This window comes from Limanda limanda, chromosome 11, assembly GCF_963576545.1.
Source record: "Limanda limanda chromosome 11, fLimLim1.1, whole genome shotgun sequence".
In the NCBI taxonomy this organism is placed as follows: domain Eukaryota; kingdom Metazoa; phylum Chordata; class Actinopteri; order Pleuronectiformes; family Pleuronectidae; genus Limanda; species Limanda limanda.
Window position 1 is genome coordinate 7,025,352 of NC_083646.1, and position 24,947 is coordinate 7,050,298.

The 24,947-nt window shown below is 42.5% G+C and overlaps 1 protein-coding gene across 2 annotated transcripts; it reads left to right on the top strand.

Annotated features, from left to right (window-relative positions):
* Nucleotides 1–24,947, top strand: slc9a1a (solute carrier family 9 member A1a). Of its 2 annotated transcripts, XM_061081777.1 has the most exons (13): nt 1–472; nt 9,908–10,377; nt 11,442–11,692; nt 13,341–13,558; nt 14,454–14,656; nt 17,024–17,113; nt 19,290–19,360; nt 19,786–19,962; nt 21,029–21,155; nt 22,181–22,282; nt 22,906–22,987; nt 23,277–23,333; nt 24,626–24,947. In XM_061081777.1, the coding sequence occupies exons 1-13, from the start codon at nt 196–198 to the stop codon at nt 24,898–24,900; spliced, it is 2,400 nt and encodes a 799-aa protein (XP_060937760.1). In that variant the 5' UTR covers nt 1–195; the 3' UTR covers nt 24,901–24,947. The 2 variants fall into 2 exon arrangements, with proteins under 2 accessions (XP_060937760.1, XP_060937761.1); XM_061081778.1 differs by lacking the exon at nt 23,277–23,333.

Sequence of the window (24,947 nt, forward strand, 5' to 3'; positions counted from 1 at the left end):
CCGAAGCTAGCTAACCTCCCCCGGGGAGAAGTGGCTCCCGGTCCGGTGTAACCTAGCCGAACCCACCGCTGAACTCTCGAACTTAAACCAACGAACCCAAACATTCCGAAGTTGTGAGTGACTCAACTTCCTTGAACCTGTTCAGGTTTTTTTTTTCCAAACTCCAATTGTTTTTAGTGTTATTTCCTGGACACCATGCCCTCCTCCATGGCCGGGCCCGGCAGGAGGCTCCCTCCTCGGGGGCTGCTCCTGCTGGTGGTCCTGGTTCTCCTGGAGGGATCCGTGCTGCCCCTCGGAGTCGCCGGCTCTCCGGATGTCACTCCCCCGGAACACGGAGGCGGCCACAAGGCTTCGGACGTGGAACACAACCACACCAAGAAGGCTTTCCCGGTGCTCAGCCTCGACTACCCTCACATTCAGCTCCCATTCGAAATCGCACTATGGGTGCTGCTGGCGTCTTTAATGAAACTAGGTGAGTAGCATGTGGATGTGGTTCAGCCTGCATGTCAGGAAGTGCTAGCCTTAGCTCCAGGTGATGTGGCCCTGGGCTGCAGGTGAAACCATTCATTCAATCAATCAACCAAATTTGATTTGTATAGCCCATATTCACAAATCACAATTTGTCTCATAGGGCTTCAACATTGTGAGACATCCTCTGTCCTAAACCCTCAGCAAGAGTAAGGAAAAACTTCTAAAAAACCCTTTTAACAGGGTAAATATATGTAGAAACCTCAGAGAGACACTTGTGGGAATCCCTCTCCCAGGACTGACAGAAGTGCAATAGATGTCAAGTGTAGGAAAACATCATCAGGATAAAGGTTTTAGCAGCATTGATGAGGGTAAATATTTTGAAGGATAACTTCAATACTATATGTCTGCAGTCCTGCTGCAATCATAGTCTATAGTCAGCAGCCAGCAAGATTATGATCCACCATCAAGATGCCACTATAGTCCACAATCATTGTCCATTGCAGGTAAGTTTGCAGCCAGTTCCTCAGGTGCCTGCACCAGTCTGTGGTATCAGACTGGGCTTTGAATCAGAGAAGATGTGTCAACTGTAATGCACAGTGATGAAATAATCCATAACCCCGGCAGAGATATCCTGTGCCTCATATTGAATTTGATCGCTTCACAGTCTCAAAGACAGTCCCTGACCACCAGGCCACCCTAACCCTAACCCTCCATTCTGCACACCAAGCCACCGGGACACATGCTGACTCCGGTTTGACCCTGGACATCTCTCTCTCTCTCCGGGGTCAATAAGTCAGTGTAAATCTTTATTGTCACCCAGATTACTCATCAGATCTGTCAGCTTCTCGTGTCCACAGTGATGACTCAGCAGCTCGGTGCATCCAGTGTGGATGTTGGAGAGCAACTATCTGGCTCGAGTTCCCAGCTCAGACAATAAGCTCCTGTCTTGCTGTTTAGTGGGAGGAGGAATGTCTCGAAAGCGACAGGGAAACGAGAGTCCAACCACTTTTGGCTCGTTCGCCCCAACTCTCTGCCACATTATAATTTGTCTCTGCTCCTCCCCTTCTCCACTCCTCTTCACTCTTCCTCATGTCCCATTTGTCCGGTCTGTCCTTCTATCCCCAGTAGTTCCCTGTCTTCCCACATAGCACTGCATTGTCCTCTTCTATCGCGTATTTCCTGAGAGCCCAGCAGCTTGTCAGTTGCCTGAGATACCAGGGGCCTGGCTGATTGAGCACCAGTGTGTAGACAGGGAGGACACTGCCTCACTGTCTGGGCCAGAATCCCAGTGTCTCAAGAGAGGGACCACCTGGCTCCGGGTGGATCGATGTTAGGACACTGCAAGGACGTGGAGTCAAAATGAGAGATGTCAGCGAGATAGTTGGAGGAATTATGAAAGTGTGCGAAGCAGAAGGGAGGCAGAAAAAGATCCGAGACTGGAGTGAGAGTGTGCGAGCTGACAGCAGCCGTCGACAGCGGTGACCTTAAGCCTGTGATTATCTCACAACCGCTGAAAATGGGCTGTAGGTAATTTGATGTGACTGCTGCGGTGCTCAGCCCTGGCCTTGTTTCTTATTCATCCTCATGAACCCACTATCACACAGGCCTGAAAGCACATCCACAGACCATTTACCTCTTAAGCAACCCGGCCTGTGTGTGCATGGTGCCTCTCTCTCTCCTAACTCACACACGTACTTCTCTTGAATTTATTATATCCAGTGCAAAAGCTTTTCATAGGAATCCAAAGCCAGGGTGTGCGGTTTTCTAAGAATTTGCCAGTATCGATATTGGCAAGTAGAAACATGACCATGTAAGATGTTGTTATGTAAACCCTTACAACAAAGAAATGTAATTGAGGCTTGTGGAACCATAAACTCTGTCATAAATAGCTATACATTTAAAAAACACAAAAAACAATATAACATGTAGAGCTCGAGTTAGGAAATTAAACAAAATCTTTACATTGAATTCAAATATAAATGGTTTTCTGCTTTATTTATCTTGTAAAATCAAATATTTCATACTAGCAATCTTAATGGATGATATAGACTTTTCCTAACCTTACTTGTTAAAGTAATTGGTCCTTTTATTTATGAGTCCTCCTGTATTTTGGCTCATGTAATTAGGCTGCAGACTGTTATAGCACAGAAATAACTATTCCACATTAACCGATATTTCAAAAGCTACAGTCACCACGACAAACCTACCGCATGGGCCTCATTGACCTCATTGACCTCTGTTTAGGCGCAGGCTGCAGTTGAAAGGATCTGTTATATAGTTATTATCAGCTAGAAGATGTGACACCAGGCTAATATCTAAATTACCTTGTTCCACATTCTCATTTCGAAAGTAATATCTAACAAATCAAAGCATCAACCAAACCTCACAGGCAGTTATAAACATTGATGTCTTTACTGCAAGATAATCAAGTAAACTTATCAAACATCCACCAGGCACCGACTTTCACACTGAGCCTTCGATAAGACGTCTGATAATCCTCTCTCGTCTAGTCATACATTAGTGGGCAGTTGGACACGCCTTTGGTTAATTACCATGTTGGCTGAGAAGCCTCTTGTTTCCAGTGTTCCCCTCTTTCCTTGTAACATGTCTAACAAGTCAAGTAAGTCTCACCTTGCATTCATAATTAATAACCAACCAACAGTTTGATGAGAGTGCCATAAAATCTACACACACCCACCCACACCTGCACACACATGATCCTGAGTGCATTTTATTTTATTGATGTGGGAGTTGGGCTGCAACCTGGACCTTGATTCCTTTGTGTAGGGTTGAATTAAGGGTGTGAACATCAGCTAAATACACTCTAATGTTGAGCTATGATATTAATCAACTATAATACTAAATGTGAAAACATTTTTGAGTGCTGCACCAGATAAGGATAACCATTGATAAAACAATACAACAGTGCCGTCACTGATTTTCCGGCTGATAAGTCATATATGCAATAAACCACAGACTGTGGTAGAGGTTGTAAATGAAGATATTTGATATGGCCGCCACGTTGTGCTGAGCTTGCATTGATTGAACAAGTAGATACAGCCATGCTCTCAGGACTGCTGAAGTTTTACAGTTTTATATGTTTGATTTTTATAATTTAACTTAGAGGTTCCACTATATCAGGTGTGGAGTAATCTGCCATTTGTGTTAAACCTTGTCACCTGGTTTTATCCTGAAGGAGTGAAAACTTAACATCACTTCTGTTACCTGAGAAAGTTTTGATTTTACAAGAACGACAATGTCCTGATTAACACACTTTCGAGAATGCTGCCTTCTTTCAATCCTCTATTCAGCAATTGTTCCCTTGGAGACCGGCCCATGCTTTAAAAGAATGCTTATCTAGAGTCAACAATGGACGATAAGTAAGGAGGGAGACATTATAATCAGTATTACTGGGTTAACCTTCAAATTACCTGTGTAACCCGTCTTAACCAGTAAGTAAGTGTCCCTTTTCTTAAAAGTCTGATTTAACTTTTTAATGAGTTTAAAAATTAAATCAGTGTCTCGGAAGGGGCTGATTTATTATGAATTTGCAGTGTAAGACAGTGCCCGACATTCCTTTAACAAGATATACAACTCTATGAATACATTTTATGAGGCATGTGTTGTTTAGTCCAAAGTAGCAGGATCTGGCAAATCTGTAAAGCAATATGGTCCTTACAACTTTCCTTATCTGTAATAACTTTGTTGGGAAGAGTCCAGGTACAGTATTAGTATCCACACCTTAGGCAAAGCTTTGGTCAATGTGTCACAAGCGATACGCAGCTTATCTCTAGTTTACCAGTTAGGTTATGACTTAGCACTCAAGGGTTATATCAAAGAAAACTTTTCATATGCTCTTAATCTCGGAAATCCTTGCCTGGCGTTTAGCAAGAACTTTCAATATCTGGTCTGTAGCTAGTGAATCCACATCAACAACCATAAAAGCAGCACTGAATATGAATTAGTTTGATAAGGACATTTCAATGATTAGCCTAACAAAGAGTGATTGTGACTGCTCTTCTATTTGATTCAAAGAATCACCGCTTATGTAGGTCAATATCTTTGACTCTCATCATATAATTTACTATCTTTTCTACGATAGTGTTGTCCTCTTTGTGAAACAAAAGGCCATCTCTTCTCAAAGGTAGATAAGAGTCTATCATGTTTGTTCCTTTTGTTGGATTCTCCTTTTGTTTCCTTTTATAAAGCAACGTTTTCTCTCCATTTACAACCTCACACACTCGGATCACTACAAGCTGTGTGTAAAGTCCTGCTTGTAACAGACATTGGATACTATCACTGACTAGATGGCTTTGTGAATTATCCTAAGATGATTAGGTGTCGTGGTGTCGACATCTCATCAGTCACCATAACTTGGAAACACACCCTGGTGAGCAATCTCCTGTGTAAGCCAGCAGTGTGTTTGTGCTGTTATTGCATGGTGGGTCAAACTGAAATACCATATACTGGCAGCGTTATTAATAATTTAAACCCAGCAACTTGAGCAGCACAATGGTCTGCGTCAAACAATCAAACACTGACTCACAAAAGCTTATCTTTTTCACCGCTCTGTTGTCAGGAGCAAGGTGGACAAAGCTCTGAAACACACGTTTCTTTATTCTCCTGGGAACATTAAGGTGTAGGAAAGCCGGTCAGCCAGTTAAACACAGTGGTCTCTAGGAAAATAATCAAATTAATATACCAATAGTCACTTTTTATTAAAAAATAACCTGTTTAAATATTTTTTCTGCCCTGTTGTGTTTGCTTGATCCGGCAGATTTTGTTTGCCAGCGGTGTACAATCCGTCTCCTGGCAACAGGACACAGTTCCTGGCTTTTGAGATGATAAGCATTTACCAGGCTGTGCTGACACTGGGTTCACATGCTCACCAGTGAAAGAGCCGTTACCCTTTACTGGTTTTCAGTAACCTTGCTTCATAAAGGCAAGGAGGACACAGCACCTGTCGTTATTGACAAGCAGCCAGGATTCATAACTTGATCTTATAGTTCAAGGATATTTTACATTCTGTAGGAGTGCATTCACCACTTATCACCTTCTTGAAAATGTCTTGACAACACTTGAGATGTGTGCCCCCCCCCATCTTATCTCCTGCAGTGAGGCTCTACACTGGATGAGCACTGAAAGCCGTAATTGGCGTCATGCTGGACAGACTTAGGAACGTGTGAACTGTCACCACTTGTGTTTTGACCCTTCAGGCTCTCTTCACTGAGCCTTTCTGTCCTTAGTGCAGCATGATAGTTTCTTTTTATAATTCAAAGGGTCAGTTTTTGTCTATACTTGTTCCTCCTGGTCACCCATGAATGATAATGGGCCATTAAGGACGTCATTCTTGGGTCCAGTGTTGAGTGAACCACTGCCTGAGGCATCCGCAGTAACACATTGAATCCATCTAGCCATGACCTGTTTGCCCTTTTTAACGAAGGTTCTGTGTAAATTACTTGGTCATGAGAACAGTTTCCTGAGGTGTTTCCCTCCCATGAGGCCTAAGTAACTCACAAGATTCACCGAATTCAGAATAGGTGAACAGCTTCAGGGTGGCTTCAGGGTTGTGTGAACCGAGTCCTGACGTCAGTCTCTACTCGCAGCGGCTCAATTATTCCAAGTCACTCTTACAGTTTGAGAGAGAAAGCTCCAATAAGCATTACCCCAGGCCGGGGAGACAGGCATGTTTAGACGGGGCACTGCACTAGTGATATGAAAGATGATTAAGTAATACTATTGAATTGTTTCCCAGCTTTGCCATGTAGCCCATGATAGGGAAATACCAACAGAACTTCAGCTTATGTGTTTCCATTTTGTCATTTTAAAAATAAAATGGCCTATCACAGTCTTCACATGGCTGCACATTAGTGCCAGTAAGTTGTTGCCTATTCATAGATAAAGATTCAAGGACAGAAGGCCGTCAGCCAAAAGTAACTTGGCTCAGGTTCAGTACTTGGAACACGGAAGTACCCTTTACATTAGGGATAGTAGGACTCTGTGTCTTCTAATAATAACTCTCGATTTCCTTGCTTTGAATTCTGCGGAACCCTTTGAGAGTTGTTAATGATGCACGTATGACCAGGATCTCTCCCTTTTAGGCAAACTGCAGTAAAGCCACTTAAGATCAGTGAGTAGCAGCAGATGAAGTTTGTGTAACTTGATCACCACCAGGTCTAAGAGTTGGTCGGATGAATTTGTGAGATCCTGTCTGCTGCTTGAAGAACTCCCTGTAGGCATTCCTGAAAAGAATGATTTCAATAAAGTTGAAAGAGCAAGTTCTTCCACACACATGCTTTAGGCTATTAGAATTTATTTTACATGACAATATTAGTAAGTTGCTTTCCTCTTGAGTTTCTGTTTTTTCTAGTAGTAGCACTTATAAAGGATGTGTACTTTTCCCTTGAGTAGCATTTCTCTCTCTCTCTCTCTCTCTCTTAAGGTGGCAACAGGCTGAACAAGCTCATCCACCTTTAATAACGATCGTGAATACCTTTCTATGTTAAAGTGGTGCCAATTGCAAATAGTTAATAGTGGTATCTTTCATTCTCTTTCTAAACAAGGGTTTGTAGTAAAGCAGGGAAGTAACACACTGTGAAACTCTAACCCTGAATCATAGAAGTTTGATATTACACTCTATCATCAGTTTTGAATTCAAGCATATCACTGTAATCTGGCCCACTTGTATCATCTGGTGCCCCCCCCACACTGAACAGAGATCTCTTAGCTGCTGGTGTCTCAGACACAGCTTTTTAATTATGTAACAGAGTCTACAGGGGGCAGAGATGTTGTGAGCATTAACGTGCTAATTTAGATTTAATTTGGAAGCCTCCAGTAAACGGCTTTAGGCTTTCTTCCCAAGAGACAATGTGCTTTGGATTATCTAAGATCTAGCTGTGGAATTTACTCCCAGTTTCCCAGATAAGCCTAGTTTCTGTTAAACTCAGATATCACAGAATCTCTTTTGTTAACCCAGCTGGCTGCCGAGCCTCTGCAGAGTCGAGTGGTCCACATTTTATTAAAAGGTTCACTGCGTGAGGAAGAGAAAAGGATTCAGGCTCTGACATCTAGTTGTGTTGCTATTAGGCCTCAATCGACCATTCAGGACAAAGGCTTCCTCACTGTCTTTGCTCAGAGCAGCAGAGCTACAGCTTCATGCAGCTGTATGATTCACAGACGTGCACTGTGCTCACACACTAACAGTGTTGTCGTTCATTGCCCAAATGTAACCCCCCCTCCCCTCCCACCTTAGATGTCTTGTTTCCCTAAAGAGAATATCAAGTTGCTTGAATTTGACTGTTACATTGTGATAAATATGATTCCAGCTCTATTTATTTCTAGTTCTTGTTTACCTCAGTCTTGTCCCTTACATAATAAACTGGGCTATGTGCTAATGAGGGAATATTAATGAGCTGTTCCACCGCTGATTGTGCAAAGATAAGCAACCTGACTGCAGGAGGCCTGGGCTGTTCACCTGCCTGCCCCTCCCTCCCTCCCCTGTGTGTGTACACCCTGTGGCTGTTGTGCCAGATGCTGCTTCCGTCACAGCTCTGTCCGTTCTTGTTCTGAAGGGCATGGTAGCTGTGGTGTTGATTGACAGAGTGAAATGTTCCCCTGTTGATGCTTGTATCTATATTCCCACTGCAGCATTTACATTATGGATGATGATATTTCCAATTCAAATCTAAAATTGCAGGGCTGTGCCAACGACATATTTCCATGTAATGGCGCTAGCTTCGCGTGGATTTATAAAACGGCTTGTTGTTGTGGCTGAGTAACCATGTCACTCCCTCTCTTTCCATAAACAACCACAGAATACAAAACATCGTCCTGGGAATGAATAAAACATATTTGGTAGCTGTACCAATACCTTCGATACCGGTGCCTGAAGAATACTTGTTGATGCCAGTTTTATAAAACCAATTTTCACAAATGGAAAATGTAATCACACAGCACAGATGTACTATAAAGTGGTTTGACTCAGTTGTCTGTTACAGCTCTTTAGTTTTCTGGGTAGTTTTCCACTCAAAGGAGTAAATTACACCAGGAAATAAACCTATTTAACATAACTCAAAGTATGTAAACCTGCAACTCTCCCCAATGTGTAGCTGAGATCATCTAGATTCAGTAGGGAAGCAAAAGTTTTTATGTTTCCCCTATAGTTTGGGAACTATATCCAAAAGAACATGGCTCATTCGGTGCAGAACTAAAGGGAACTACTGGGCCGTGGTGGAGCTGTGCACTCTACTGGGTACCAGTCTAGTTTGCAATGCTTCCAGATTATATTTCACCATGATATACAGTTTCATATAGTCTACCCCTGTGAGATTGTTTTGCCTGCATGTGTCCATGTAACCGTACCTGGTTCATATTGCTGTTTTGTGTTTGCATGCCACTGTTGATGCATCATGTCATCGCCAGGTTCAAAGCCAGCTGCAGAATGACATTCCCCTGTAGATAACCCTCTAATGTATTCATGGTTCAAAAGGCAACGGTATTTGTTGTAAGGGAGACGCCTTTTCATTGGAAAGTCATAGACATGGAAAGTCTCACTGCATAGCTGCCTCGGGCGATGGCGGATAATTGCAAAAGTTTATTACAATTAAGTGGAACTCCTCAATAAATAGATGATTATGTAAACGTGAAGCGTAAATGAAAGCTGAAAGATTTTCTCAACCCTTTTTTAAAGTCTTGTTTTCCTGAATGTAGGCGCAGGGCAAAGGAAGTTCTATTTCGGCCGTGACTTTATTTAGATCTAATTTGTTTTCGACATGGTTCCACAGAGAGGTGTTTGTCTGTGTTTCAGACAGGAAGTTGGTGAAATAGGCAAATGAGGGCAGACAGGCTTTTACACACGCTGCATCACAAAACAACACAAAAATCTGTGTGTGTTTCTCCCTCAGGACAAACCTTCACTCAACCTTAACAAAAACTTTCTTTAATTGAATTGTACCCTTCGTTCACACAGTAGGGGTTTACTGTCCTGTGCGGGCAGTTTGCCATCAGAGCAGATAATAAAATCAAGCAGAAGTTTTGAATTTGTAGCCTGGGGGGGGCTCATGCTCACGGAAGTGTAGCGTGTCACAGCTGGTTGTTTCTGTAATATTGTGATTTCTCAGATTGCTTTTTGCACTGTTGCCCTTTTTAAAGGTGAGAAAACAGAATGGAAGAAAGAATTCTAGTCAATCTTACCCACGCACACACAAACTCAGACACACACACACACACACACACACACACACACACACACACACACACACACACACACACACACACACACACACACACACACACACACACACACACACACATACACATTCAGCCTGAGGCATCGACCTCTGCGGTGAATTTCCTGATAAATCACTTGCTCATTCTTGTTTATTGTCGTCCCCCCCATTTAATTGTTTCTTTCTCTCGATTCCCTCCATCCTCCCAGGGTTCCACCTGATTCCTCGTCTGTCCAGCATTGTGCCCGAAAGCTGCCTGTTGATTGTGGTGGGCCTGCTGGTGGGGGGGCTCATCAAACTGGCCGGAGAGGAGGTCCCACCATTGCTGAACTCCAAGTTGTTCTTCCTCTGCCTCCTTCCGCCCATCATCCTGGACGCCGGCTACTTCCTGCCCATCCGCCCTTTCATGGAGAACCTGGGCACGATCCTGATGTTCGCCGTGGTGGGCACCCTGTGGAACGCCTTCTTCATCGGGGGGCTCCTGTACGGCGTCTGTCAGATCCAGCCCGAGCTCTCGCCCCTCCACTCGATAGAGCTGCTGCCTTGCCTGCTGTTCGCCTCCATCATCTCAGCCGTGGATCCCGTGGCCGTGCTCGCTGTGTTTGAGGAGATCCACATCAACGAGCTGCTGCACATCCTGGTGTTCGGCGAGTCGCTGCTGAACGACGCCGTCACTGTGGTGAGGGACCAGATAAAGGAAACCGCGTGGTTGGCGCTGCCTCCATTTGTTATGAGGGAATGGGTTTATTGATTTGCCTGTACTCCAGTGAAGACTGTCAGGAATACAGATGATACCACACCACAGTTCTGCTTGTACCTCTCAGAAGCTCCGGTGTCAGAGCTGCAGACATAATTAGGAACAGTTGTAACTCTGATGTCCAGAGAAAGCAGAGGAACATCATTCATCAAGTCAATCCTGAACCTTTTCACCCCCGAAGCCTCCTAGAGGAGACAAATTCAAACTTTGCTGTCTAGCTCAGCAGTCTGTGACCAAGCTAAACGCTCTGTCAGTGGGAGGTGTCATCAGAGAGCATGTGATCTCCTCACTAGTCTGTCACCTCCTTGTAATTCTCAGCTCGCGTGGCACACCAGCTGTTATCTGGCCTGTTCTTATACTGTAACAATATAAAGTTACTCACATCGTAACTGCCTGAGTCACCAGTGTTTATTTTAAGGACTTGTGTTTTCTGACTGGCACAAATCGGGCCTGCCCGGTGCCAGATATGTTCAGAAGTCATTTCTCAAGGGCCATTGTTTCCAGGTCACGTGTTCAACTACGAGTTTAGCATCAGAGCACATTTATACAAAGCTGGTCTGTGTCATTGACTGTAGCGAGAGCCAGAGCTCATTCATCAGCTGAGGAGCCGATCTGCATGGCACGGCGTTATAGTGAACTACTTAAAACGTCTTTTTATCCATTTGGCAAAGGTAAACTTTGCTGGCTAAAAAGTTTTAGACTATTAAACAAAACAAATGTTTGAAAAATAATGTCCCAACACTGAGTGATGCACAAATCAAGGCTTCTTTTCACTTGTCGTAGATCTGCTGGGTAACAACCCCAGAGATCAAATCTACTTTTAAAAAATGCCCATCGTGACGTCTTTATTCCATCTTCCTCTTTTGAATTTAATCAGAGCATCAATAGAGTCACATGGTGAGTAGTTCTGTTGTTATTCACATGTCATGTTTTAATCCTTCATTATCTCCCTCCCTCTTCTCCTTTTCCTTCCCTCCCTCTCCTAGGTGCTGTACCACCTGTTTGAGGAGTACACAGCCGCTGGGACAGTGACGGTGGTCGATTGCATACTTGGAATTATCTCCTTCCTGGTAGTGGCGTTGGGGGGGGTTCTAGTGGGAGCCATCTACGGCTTCCTGGCTGCCCTGACCTCGCGCTTCACCTCCCACGTGCGTGTCATCGAGCCACTGTTTGTCTTTGTGTACAGCTACATGGCCTACCTGTCGGCGGAGATGTTCCACCTCTCGGGCATCATGGCGTAAGTGTACAGGGATGAGGAAAAGATAAGGGAGAGAAAGAGGGACACACAGAAGAATGCATTTTGTCCCAGTAGTTTTCTTATAATGTGCAAAAAGTTGTTTTCTGTTTATATAACTTTTCAACAAAATTAGTAGAAATTAGAGCTGGAATTTTGTTTTAGTTATAGTATTCATAATACATTATATAAGTTAAGTGTAAACTCTCAAGACTCAATTATATTTCCTCATCAAAAGGGTTTGATAACAACGAATCAAAGGAATCACTTCTAATTAGTTTTATATGTATAAATAGGCCGATATATCAGTATCTGAAGTTTTTTTACTCTTTACTATTGTATCAGCATCAGTCCCCAAAAATCTATATCAGTTAAAAATATCTTTCAAAGTGAGTAAGAAAGATTTGCTTATCTTTTTTGTTAGCATGCTGATAATTTGCACATTCATTTTTATTATTTCTAAAATCTGTATGTGACGTGTGGATCCCTCTGGTTTTATCCTGCAACTCATTGATTTATACATATGCGGTCAATACATGTCTCTTAAGTAAATTGAATCACTAAGACTGACAATAAGACACCCAGTAGGAGGTCAAAGGTCAACTTCACTTGCCCCATCACAGCGTTCTGCACTACAGAAATAATATAAATCTAGAAAGACATGAATCCAAACTGGTTTGCAGAAGCATCCTGCAGCTGCCAGGTGGAAGTTATGGTTAATATTTGTTTATTCCATCTGGTATTAAATGTCATGGTCTATATATAACCTTGCCATTGCATGGAAAATCCATTCCAGCTACGCGTTTATGACAGTGCACAGATTGCACTCCGGGTAACCAGGGGCCTAATGAATTAATCTCGTCCAGTGTCATCGAAACCGAACCTAAATTTACTGGCATCTCAACGTTCTCCCAAGGGGCCGTTTCTCACCAGCTCCTCCCGCACACATCAATCTCTCCTCTGTTTAACGTAGCCAAGAGTTATTGATGTTTGAGGGAGGAGGTGATAATATACTGAGTCTCCCCTCATGTGTCAGGGCCAGAGGATCCTTACTTTCAAGGGCAATCTCTTCCCCAGTGCCTGTGGCTGTTGTATTGCCCCTCACATCAAAACCTGGATTTGTCAGGGTGGATTTCCGTATCACGTGGTAGAAGGTAGCAGGTCGGTGCGAATTCCTTTTATCGTCCCTCTTAAGCCCTTAAGGCCAAACCAATATTCACATGGACAGAGAATGGGGTGAATGCCGAGCAGCTGTTGTGGTTTATGTAACTGGGATCACGTTGGTTTTCTCCGCTGCATGACACAAGAGAAGAAAAGAGAAGTGGTCACCAGACTGGGATGGAGACATCTTTGACACCGTCACATGTTCCTATCATCAGACAGGGAACCCAGAGCTCTCCTCATGTTGACATTACTGGTGCAGATGACTCAAGTCAAACCAGTGCTTCAGCAGAATTGGCTTTTCTCTTCAAAAACCTCTGAAATAATCTTATTTTACTTTGTTGTAATCATATTCTACTTTTTCTCAGTTAGGGTGACACATCTTAGAGTTTGGAACGAGAAAAACAGATTTGGAAAGAGGCCAACTAGTAAAATATCTTATTCAATATCTTTCAACTGATCCCACATTTCCCCCTTTGCCTCCTTCCAGGTTGATCGCGTGTGGAGCGGTGATGAGGCCCTACGTGGAGGCCAACATATCCCACAAGTCCCACACCACCATCAAGTACTTCCTGAAGATGTGGAGCAGCGTCAGCGAGACGCTCATCTTCATCTTCCTGGGCGTGGCCACGGTGGACGGACCCCACTACTGGAACTGGACCTTCGTCACCGTCACCGTCGTCCTGTGTCTGGTGGCTCGGGTCATAGGTCAGCTCTCCTGCTCTGTCACGGCTGCGTGTTTGGGTGTGAAGGGACAGAAAGGGGAACTAGGTGTTCACCCGCAGCGGAGGAAGTGTTGTAAACTTGCGATGTCGTGGTTTCTTAAGATTAATTCACAGTAGATCTGCTGGACCGATTCACAGGATTCATATTCATCCATAGGGTTTACATGTTAATCAAAAAAACTCACAAGTTAAAGTGCTGAGGAGATTAAAGTATGAGTTACAGTGTATATGGTGAGTTACACATCAAGGTTTAATATTTGTAAGAAAACTTTATTTTAAAAAAAGGGAACTGGGAGCTGTGGCCAGAATCATTGTTTTGTTGCACACAGCGGTGACAGTTACCGGTTTTGATAAAGAGAGAGAGGCTGAAGTGAAATGATGACGAGGTTTTTTGAATCGCAAATTTATTTAATGAGACAAAATCTAGCTGTGTGACTGAATAGTTCTATCAGAAATGGAAAACAGTTTAAATTGCCCTGTTAGGTAAATAACCATTTACTTTGGATTATTAACTAGAAAAAAGCACATGTATAACTGCTGATAATAATTCAGTGTTGTACAGTTTTAAATACTTTAGTTTCCATTTGTATCCCTGGGTTAAGCTTTTCATAGAGATGAACTTAGCTCGTTAAAATGAAACCATGGAGCCAAACGTTTTTGAATGAAGCGAGTTGGTTTTTCACTGTGATGGAGCCCAGTGAGACTAAATGAGAGCATTGGCTTTGTGAGAGATGAGGTAAAATACACCGAGGCACAGAAAGTATAAAGCTTTCATGTAGCTCATTATTTACCACTGGAAAGAAGGCGGTTTGACCTGGATCTATATGGTATGCACACACATCCGACCTCAGTTTCTCATTATGTTTCTTGCTTCATAGGTGTGGTTGGCTTGACCTTCATCATCAACAAGTTCCGCATCGTCAAGCTTACCACCAAGGACCAGTTCATTATAGCCTACGGTGGCCTGCGAGGTGCCATCGCCTTCTCCCTGGGCTACCTGCTGGACAACGAACTCTTCCCCATGAGAAAGATGTTCCTCACGGCCATCATCACCGTGATCTTCTTCACAGTCTTCGTACAGGTGCGACTACCAGTTACAGGTCCTCCTGGTTTTTTGTGGTGGGATTTAAATGTGACCACAATCAATGCACGACTTTAGTTATTGTTAAATTTAGACCTATTTAAACTTCTCAATGAGCTTCTACTCGTCACCTGCATTGAATTAAACATTACACAATATATTTTTCCTCTGCAGTCTCCCAAAAACAATGTGGATTTTATTCAAATTTTCTCACCCAATAATTTGCATCTGTCATACCTGGTTTGCAAAAGAGCCTTTGCTTGTACATGTAGTTTTCAATCTTAACTCTGACTGGTCCACTAACAAACCCAGTGTAGCTCAGAACAATGAATCTTGTTCCTAGCGGACAAGCTGAGATTAAAGACTAAATCATTGCTCATATATTTATAGGAAAAACTTCGTATTACAGGAACGTCTCGTCCTTAAGACACGTGTTTACTGTAATGATGATTTTCCAGGTTAATCTTCTCCTTGTACCTTAAAATAACATAGAAAAACCTAAACGTTAAGTCAGAGCCACACAGGGAGTGGTTGTGTACAGAAGCACTGTGTGCACTGCATCTGCTCGGCCCCGGTAGATAAACAAGGCCCTCGGAATATACTGCAGAAATATCCATGGACGTGAATTGGACCCAGAATGGCAGCAGCTAAAAAAAGGCTGGATTAGAAACAATGTTTTATTCATGGCACTCAACTCTGCACTGTCAGCCTGATGCTGAGGCAGATGGGAGGTAGACACCCACTCCACCTTTAAAGTACAAGTCTGTGTAGGTGAGACTGGGATTGAGAGTGGGAGGCAGGAATAATAACAGTACAACTTCAGATTGGTGATTTCTGGACTTAATAGTTTAATATCTGCTAACATCTCATTGGTTACTTTAACTATTTAAAAAAGATTGCCAAGTGAGTAAGGTTTGTCAATTTGGTGAAATATCCCCCCCCATAAGAGAGATTGTGTTATTATTTTTGTGTTAATGTGAAACAAACATCATCACAAGCAAAGACAAATTGCATCAAATTCATCCAAACTCTTCTAAACTTCAGGTTTTCCGTGCAAAGAATTCGAGGACAGGATTCTGAATGATTAATTTCCCCCCGTTCCCTCAACCTGACATTTTTTAAATTGAACCAGTTCCCTTAAAGTGCCACCAAAACATTAGCAATAACCATCATATATTACATTTCTACTTGTTTAGGGTTGAAGGAATACAAGTAGCCATTTAATATCCCGGTTTGTGTGCTTTATTCGGAATGAACAATAGGTGGTAAAAGTGCAAGTTCTTCGCCTGCTGGCAGAAAGAGCAGAAATCTTACTCACTTTGAGATATTACAGTAACCAGATGCCCGGTTTAATCTCTTTAAAAGCAAAAGGAAATGCTCGAGGCTTTAGGTGCAGACAGGCATGGTGCACGCACTGTTTGATTTCCTTATCCAGGGGCCGTGCGTTTTTCTTAATCCTATTGACAAATGTCCAAAAATAGACGATGGGATTAGACATGGAGACATTTCTAGTAAAGATACATTTTTACATTTTTAGCTTCTTCAATCATCTGAAAATCTGTGTTTGTGTCAGAATGAAAGGAGGAAAAGGGGAATTTGATCTCAGGGTTCTCACTTTGAACACAGGCTTGACAGGTTTAACAAAACACACTCCCGGTTTAAAATTACAACTCACACGCAGAGGAACAAACCCTCTTTGTGTTGTGTTTACGATCACACTCTTCCTTGGAATATTATCATAGCACTAGGTTACTTATTAAAATGATACGTCTTCTACCACTGATAACGTGTCGCACATGCGCACAACTTAGTTTTAGCAGTTCAGGATTTCTGTAAATAACTTAATTGTACACATCTCTTGGTTCCTAGTACTTCACAGATGCATGTTCATGGAACAAAGGGGAGACACAATAATACTATTATTTTATATTATTTACTACTAGAAGGATTTCACTTGGTTCAACCTACAAAAGTATCAACTCTTCAGAAGTTGTCCTCCTCTGCAGTGACCAGAGATTTGCATCAGAGACGACCGTTTTTGTGAAACACTGTGTGAAAAAATGCAGGCTTTGTTAAGTAGCTGTTGCAAAACTTTCTTATACTTGACTTCCTTTTCTGCGTTGTGATCCAAATGGGACCTGATCAGTGATATGGAGACGGCTGATTTTATGCTTTATAGATCACTCTGACACAAAAGCATCACAAGAACAAAACAGAAACATATTTCAAAGCCCTGATGCACATCCACATGTGATTTTTGTCTACTCCACTCTTGCTTTGACTGGTTGACGAGAAGCTATTTCTGCTTTCTGCTGAGGTCAGGAGGTGTTTACAGTGAGTAATGGTTTGTTCCTGTCACTCTTACAGGGCATGACCATCAAACCGCTGGTGGAGCTTCTGGCAGTGAAGAAGAAGCAAGAGGCCAAGCGCACGATTAATGAGGAAATCCACACCCAGGTAAAATCAACACATGTCCGGCCGTTATCGTCTCAAGCTGGAGATTTCCTGATGGTTTAGACGTGTGAATGTTTGTGTGTGAGGATAACAAATGAAATGTCAGAATAGTTCGAAACGTTGCGTCTTCTGCATAAATGATTGTGACACATGTAGGAAATATTCATAAATTCTTCCTCTTTCAGTGAAGAATTCTGTTAATGATGAATCTGTATTTACTCAGAAACTTCAGAAATACAAATACCAAGGATATAGCTGTTTGTCTGAGTATCTGCCTTGAGAAGTTAATGTTTTGATGTTGATGCTTTTTGTAGTTTAGCGCTAAAGCCATCCTCATTATCAAACATTGACTGCTGCTTCCACCTACTGGCTGTCTGGTGGTACTTCACCTCATAATAATAATAAAAACAATACATTTTATTTGAATAGAACTTTTAGTAAAGCTCAGGTGTAAATCGCAAATACCTGGGAATATAAAATACATATCATTCTAAAAAACATGACATTAATCATATGAAATCATGAAATGATTCGGAACCATTTTGTTGCTTGAGTCTATAAATATAAACCTTTTTAACGCCTATTTAAATACAACCGTATTTCCCCCTCAAGCAAATTCATGAAGACCACCCTGCTCCTTAATCCCTGAGAGTTTCCAATCTATTAACACGGCTCAGATAAGCAGACACATAGACACACACACACAGTCACGGTATACACACACACACACAGTCAGTGTTAACACACAAACACACAGTTGCAGCCTCTCAGCGGTTGGTGGTGAGTCACCAGTGCTCGAGGCTTGAAGGGCAGTTTGTCCAGAGGGTTTTTCTCCTCCACTGTTGAACACCAGTGGTCAGAGTCAACAGAGCTGCTGGAGTCCAGAGTCCTACTGGGCCACAGATGTTGTGACGAATCCAGATGTTGTGCTTCCCTGTCGTCTGTCACGTAGTTTCTGATGAATTCATTTATTTATTTAGACAAACATGCAGTGAAGCAACATACAACACATCCTCGGTTTGCTCAGCTTTTTAAAGATTAGCTTGCTCTGTTTGTATTGCGGGGGGGCAATAGAAAAACAACTTAAATACAGTGCTGTTGCTCAGAATGATCCTGGTATCACAGCACAGGAGATAAAGGCTGTTTGCACTGCATTGTGGGACAATCTTGTTTAGTCTAACACAACATTACTGCAAAAAAGGAAAAGATAACCCGATGATAAGATGTAATTCATTCAAAAAGAAGAGTTTAATAAAATGTCTTTACTGCATAATGTACAAAACGATCCTCTATCAAAAATTGTATTAGAAGCTCAATTAGAAGGATAGATAGATAGATAGAAAGGGAGATTTATACTATGTCTAGTACAGAATATATCTAAACATACATTATAAATATAATTATTTTTCTCACCCCTCATCTACCAACGCTCTCACAGAGAAGCTTCAGACAGTTGCAGACTGTTTCCACCCGACCCCTGAAGAGCCGTAGAGTCTTTATATTAATCAGTCACTTCTGACTAAGCACAAGTAAAATCTGCGGCTCCACTTAATGACCTGTTCCCATAGCAACGCTGCCTGTCAGGCTGTCATAGCACCGGGGCACAAGGGGGCGACCTGCGGCCCCCAGCAGCAGCGAGAGCAACACACTCAGCGCTACAGATTGTGTGTTTCTCTGAGCAAGGCGTGACGCCACTGTTAATAAACACAGTCCCATCAGTCACCTGCTGCTGCTTCTCTCTCCGTTTTCAAACCTGTTGCCTGTTGTTCATGATAATGATGTCTGCAGTCTGTCCAGGGAGGGGGTGTGACTTTGAGGAATGGTGATAGGTGTCGAAAGAGAGTGTGTCTAGAGCCAGAGTCTCTGTAATCATTGTTTATAACATAAATATCGTCAATTTTAGGTGAAGTTTTAAGATGAAGTTTATATATTCAAATAACTAATTTTGCCTCCAAGTTTTATTAGGTGCATCATGACATTAGAAAACATTGTGAGAATCAGTTATTCCTTTTCTTAATGACTCTCCTGCAGCAGCTGGAACGTCGTGTTTTTCAGATCTGAGTTGGCGCTCAGAGACTCGACCGTTCTCGTACTTTGCTAAGTTTTAAAATAAAGGAAAAAACTCCTCAGGGACCAGATTCAGAGTCTGATCATTTTCTCTTTTCCTTTTCATCCCCAGTTCCTCGACCACCTCCTGACCGGAATTGAGGACATCTGTGGACACTATGGACACCACCACTGGAAGGACAAGTAAGGACTTTGCATTAAAACCCACTAGGGGTCATCGGAGCTGCTTTGTTTTTATTACTGCTTGATCGCTCAATGTCAAACATGCTGACAAATATAACCAAAGGTCAAAGTTATGTCTTTAATAACTTTAATATCTAGAAATGCAAGAAAATCTTTGACTCAATGAAACTTTGACAACGAAATGTCTGCATCTAACTCAGTTATTGGCTGATATCATTAGTCAATCGTCAAGATTGCTTTACCATCAATTCATTTTCTGTCACGATCAGCTAATCATTCCTACCCTGTAGAGAATACACACAAAGTAAAATATGAATTTGAAGTTATTGCTTATATCGCTCTCTGTCCTGCTCTCTGTATAATCCCCGGTCTGTGTTTTCATCTGCTGCTCCTCTGCTCCTTTGCTCCTCTGCTCCTCTGCTCAGACTGAACCGCTTCAACAAGAAGTATGTGAAGAAGTTCCTGATTGCCGGCGAGCGCTCCAAGGAGCCACAGCTCATCGCCTTCTATCACAAGATGGAGTTTAAACAGGCCATTGAGCAGGTGGAGAGCGGCGGGGGAGTCAAGATGCCAGCTGCTGTTCCCTCCACCGTCTCCATGCAGTGAGTGCTGACTTGATTTGTGTAGAGTGATCACATCAGGGAACCAAAGTGGCTATAATCCATGTTATTAAACATCACAATTTAAAAGGGGCTCACAGCATGAGCCAATGAGATGTGCAGCTTCCTTGAGCTTTATAGGGACGTGTTTCTCTCATTGTGCCTTAGTTCCCTTTCTTTAAAGTTAAGTTAAGTTCTCTTTTTAGGGAACGTTTTTATCCACAAGTGTGAAAGAATGTTGTTTTTGATATGGAAGTATATTCTGGGTAGCCGAGATGTCGATGTTTGTTGTAGAAGTTGATGATGAAGGAAAGGAACACGGACCCAGTACTTACATGTATAATAATGTTTAGTACACAAAGTAGTACAGGTCAAGACGAGCTCTAGAACTCGGAGAAATCACCCAGGCCAAATAGTGAAGTCTGTCTTCTCACTGCAGGGCAAGAAGTTTTATAGGTGGGAGGTGGGACCCCAAACCTAGAGATAACATGACATCACACAACAGGGCTTCAGCCTAAATAAGGGCATGTTAAGTATCTTGTAGTGTAAGACGTCTTCGTTGTACAGGTCAAAAGTATTCTCTGGGGGAGAGAGTTAACGCATACATTCCATACCATATGGGATAGTGTTTAACGAGTGTGAGAATTTGAGAATCAACACACCGAAGATGATAACATGTCATCGTGGTTTATAACCATGTTAAAAAGAGTTATTAGCTAAAATACATGACAATATCTCATGGGTTTTGTGACAAAAGCTCTTGAATCTCGTAAAAGAAAATCCCAGAGTAACTGACACAGACATTTGTTGTTCTCACATAAAAACCCTCTGGAAAATGTCAGGAAAATTTCCAGAGTTCAGTCCATGTCTGAAAGCAGCTTAGGACACAAGGGGGGATATTTAGTGTTTACCAGTTTCTGCAGACAGACAACTTCAGACCGGTCAGATCCAAGAAACCAGTAAAAACAGGATATTCACCTCACAGTCATCAAACTGTCAAAGTGTTGATTATCATTTCCACTGAACTGTGAGATCAAAACTCCGATTAATTTCCTTGTGTGTTTCTAAGGAACATTCAGCCCAAGAAGCCTCCTCCTCCCAAGACTGGGGACCGAGCCATGCCGGCGCTGCCTAAGGGCCGAGAGGAGGAGATCAGGAAGATCCTGAGGAGCAACCTCCAGAAGACACGACAGAGGGTAACAGCTGCTCTGTGAAGACACAAAGGGTTTCTCTTATCAGCTGAACATGTTTCATCTTGTATTACCTGTAGGGTAGCAAAAGGGCGGAAAGTTTCCGGTAAATTTCCGGAAACTTTCCGGAAATTTTCCATGGGAAGTTTGGCTCGGGAATATTGGGAATTTTGAAAAAAAAAAAACTACGCAAATTAACCGCTGAGCAATAAAAACGTCATTCAAAACTCTATTTTAAAGATGTATGGAATGCAGCACACACTGCACGTTGATTTTCAACCCTCCACTGTGCATTCTTCCATCACATGCACAGATAATTCCCAGCATCCTTCACTCTACAGCAGGGCTATTGAGGCCTGCTGTAGTGTGCAGGACTAGTCAGGTAAGTTTCGATGATATTACTGGGGAAAATATATTAGCATGCTGATTGAGGATTGTTCATCTGTTCATCTAGCCTATTTCCATTCATTTATCCATCAATTGTAAAATATGTTTACAGACGATTCCAATTGGATATAGTCAAGTGCCCAAAGTTTCCTCATGGCTCAAATCAGCCTATGACAAAACAAAATGTTTATATTTATGTCTGTATATGAAAAGGTAAATACAGTTAGTATAAATTACCCACAACATTTCCCGTTTATTCCCGTTAATTCCCGTATATTCCCGTTAATTCCCGTTAATTCCCATGGAAAGTTTCCAACTTTGAATATTCCCGGAATTTTGCAACCCTAATTACCTGTGGTTTAGAGCGATCACAAGTTTTTATTCTTTATATTTGTATCACGGCATTGATTTGTACTGATAAATGGCCCCTGCATTGTTACTGAATAGTGTATTGATTGTGTTTTAGTTAGAATTAGATCAGTAGCTCTACTCATACATCAACTCGTTCATACACAACTGAGAGACACAGAAAAGCACTTTGTTCGTATTAGTCGACACGGTTTAAAGTTTCTTCTGCAGGTTTCATATATTTTAAACTTTTTATTATTTACCCATTAAATAGTTTGGTGTCTTTCCCTCCTCAGCTGCGCTCCTACAACAGACACACTCTGGTGGCTGATCCGTTTGAAGATGGATTCAGTGACCTGCTCATCAAGAAGCAGAAGATGATTGAGCTGGAGAAGAAGGTACGACTGTTCTGCACTTTTGTTTACAGCTGTTTTTGTGTTATAATGTAAAGTAGTTAGACGTGATGCTCCTGAAAGCCGCCTGTGGAAACACCTGAGAAGCTCAGACGATGACAAGAACCCCCCCACAGATAAAGATCAGCTCTTCTCCTCTCCTAACGAGCCTCCAGCAGCTGAACCAGTCAGCCAGAACCCTTGACTTGATGTCTAATTGGAGTCCACCTCCAGTCTCCTAAATTAATTTTCCTGACACAAACGGGAGCTGATTTATTTCCTCGGTCGAGTGGCCCAACCACAAATTTCCATTTCATCAGCCTGTAATTACATAATGAAAATAGACTCTTGTTTTGTTTAAATCGAATGTGCTCCGAGCCGCCACCGCCTCCAGGGAGTTTCTGCAGAACGAGAAAGCAGCATAATTCTAACGAGGTTTCTCTAAGATGTTGATTAATGGAGAACTGGTCGGCTGCTGTGATTCCAAATCAAGGGAGTGAGGCAGAGAATGTAATTTTTTCTCTCATCCCAACTTCTGTTGAGATTGATAGAAAAACAATTAAGGAAGTTTCTCTCCGGAGCAGACGAGTCGCTCCCGTGAAACAAACAGTGTCCTTGTGTTTTCCCAGATAAAAGAGATGAATAACTACCTGACGGTGCCGGCTGCTCCTCCCGACTCGCCGACAATGTGTCGAGCCCGACTCGCCTCAGGTAAACACATCTGTCTCAGCCGCAGACAAACACAAACACTCAATACCCAGCAGCGTTTTACTGTCAGGCTCCAGGTTTTCACGACGGGAGGAATTCACGCTGTCGCTGACGGGCCCACGGGGATCACTCATAACTTTTTTTGCGAGGCCCACAAAGCAGATTTCACTAAACGCTGTAGGACGCCAGCTGCTGTTCTCCACAGCTGCCGCGGCGGATATTTCCCCGGTGATTGGAAACGTGTTTACTCTCACCGGCCGGCATGTAAATGAGTGTGTGGTTTCATTTTTAGGGAGAAACACAGATTTCACTCCTGCTCAGCAGCAGAAAGGGAACAGACCCGGTGCAGGTAGGTGACGGAGCGTAGAGAATGATCCATCCTGAGATGTGATAACCCAGCAGCGATCCTAACATGCATGCTCCAGTTAGCCTCCCTGTTAACATTCATTAATTATTCATCACTAATGATAATAAGCAGTGATTGACAAATCCACCTTTAGCTGATTCATTAGGAGGAATAGAGAGTCCTGCTGTTAACAGCATGTTACATGTGGGGAGATATTCCAGCATGTGTTGCCTCATAGAGGATTGTGACCTTACTGTGTGTTGTTTTTTGTCGTATTGTTACATTTGTGCAAAGGTCTTTAAAAGCCTGCTGTCGTCCACTGGGCTGCGGAGCTTTGTCGACCTTGTTGATTGTTTTTATGTCCCTCTCCCTTTACTGCACATTGATGGAATGACCGATGATATTAGAGAAGGACTGATAGTCCAGGCAAAGTAGCGTTTTACGACCGACTAATTGTAAAAGAATTTTTTTCAGCATAGATCATTTCTATGAGGTGTCCAGAACAACATACTAAAAGTCCTAAGAAATCCTAGTTGAGGAAATATGTTTAATTCTCATCAATGTGTGCCAATAAGGCCCGGCAACAATACACCCCAAAAAGACTATTTTTTTCCTTTAATCCTATCAAAATAAAACTTTACACAATGAAAGTAGCCATGAAACGTAACATTTTTTGTATTACAAGTTTCTTTGAAAATGAATTTAAATATGCAAATGAGCTATACACTAATCGAATATGCCCCAAATACACCCAAATAGGCTTAATTTTTTCCTTTACTCCTACCACAACAAAACTTTACATAGTAAAAGTATACATGAAAAGTAACTTTTTTTGTATTACAAGTTTCTTTTGAAATGAATTTGACAAGCACATGAGCTCCACACTTATTGAATATGTCCTAATTTGCATAGGCAGAAACACCATTCATATGTATGACAAATACATACATAAATTCATTTTCAAAGAAACTTGTAATACAAAAAATGTTACGTTTCATGGCTACTTTCATTGTGTAAAGTTTTATTTTGATAGGAGTAAAGGAAAAAAATAGCCCCTTTGGGGTGTATTGTTGCCGGGCCTTATTGGCACACATTGATGAGAATCAAACATATTTCCTCAACTAGGATTTCTTAGGCCTTTTATTATGTTGTTCTGGACACCTCATAGAAATAATCTATGCTGAAAAAAATTCTTTTACAATTACTTCTATATTTGGCTCCAAAATGGGTTACTTTGCCTGGACTATGAATGAGTTTGTTATTTCCCTGATATCGTGTCCCTGTCCCGCCTGTAGACCCGCAGGCCTACAGCATGAAGCCAGAGTCGGGCAGCGTGCCGAGCATCCAGGTGGACCTGGCCTCCCCTCAGTCTCCAGACTCTGTCAACGTGATGGATGAGTTCAGACGGGCCAAGCGGGAGGAGGAGGAAGAGGAGCAGGGCCTGATGATGAAGCCTCCCCACGGGCAGAGCGGACCTGACAAGACGGGCGAGCCGCAGAAGATGACGCGGTGTCTCAGCGACCCGGGGCCCAGCGCGGACGAGGAGGAGGACGAACCCTTCCTGCCGTAGAGCGGCGCCGCGGCTGTGGAGGGATCCTGCAGCGTGGCGAGAGGAGA

Coding starts and splice junctions, on each gene's coding strand:
- slc9a1a (XM_061081777.1), top strand. CDS start 196: ATGCCCTCCTCCATGGCCGGGCCCGGCAGGAGGCTCCCTCCTCGGGGG. Junction 11,693..13,340: donor CACCTCTCGGGCATCATGGC/GTAAGTGTACAG, acceptor GCCTCCTTCCAG/GTTGATCGCGTGTGGAGCGG. Junction 22,283..22,905: donor TGATTGAGCTGGAGAAGAAG/GTACGACTGTTC, acceptor GTGTTTTCCCAG/ATAAAAGAGATGAATAACTA.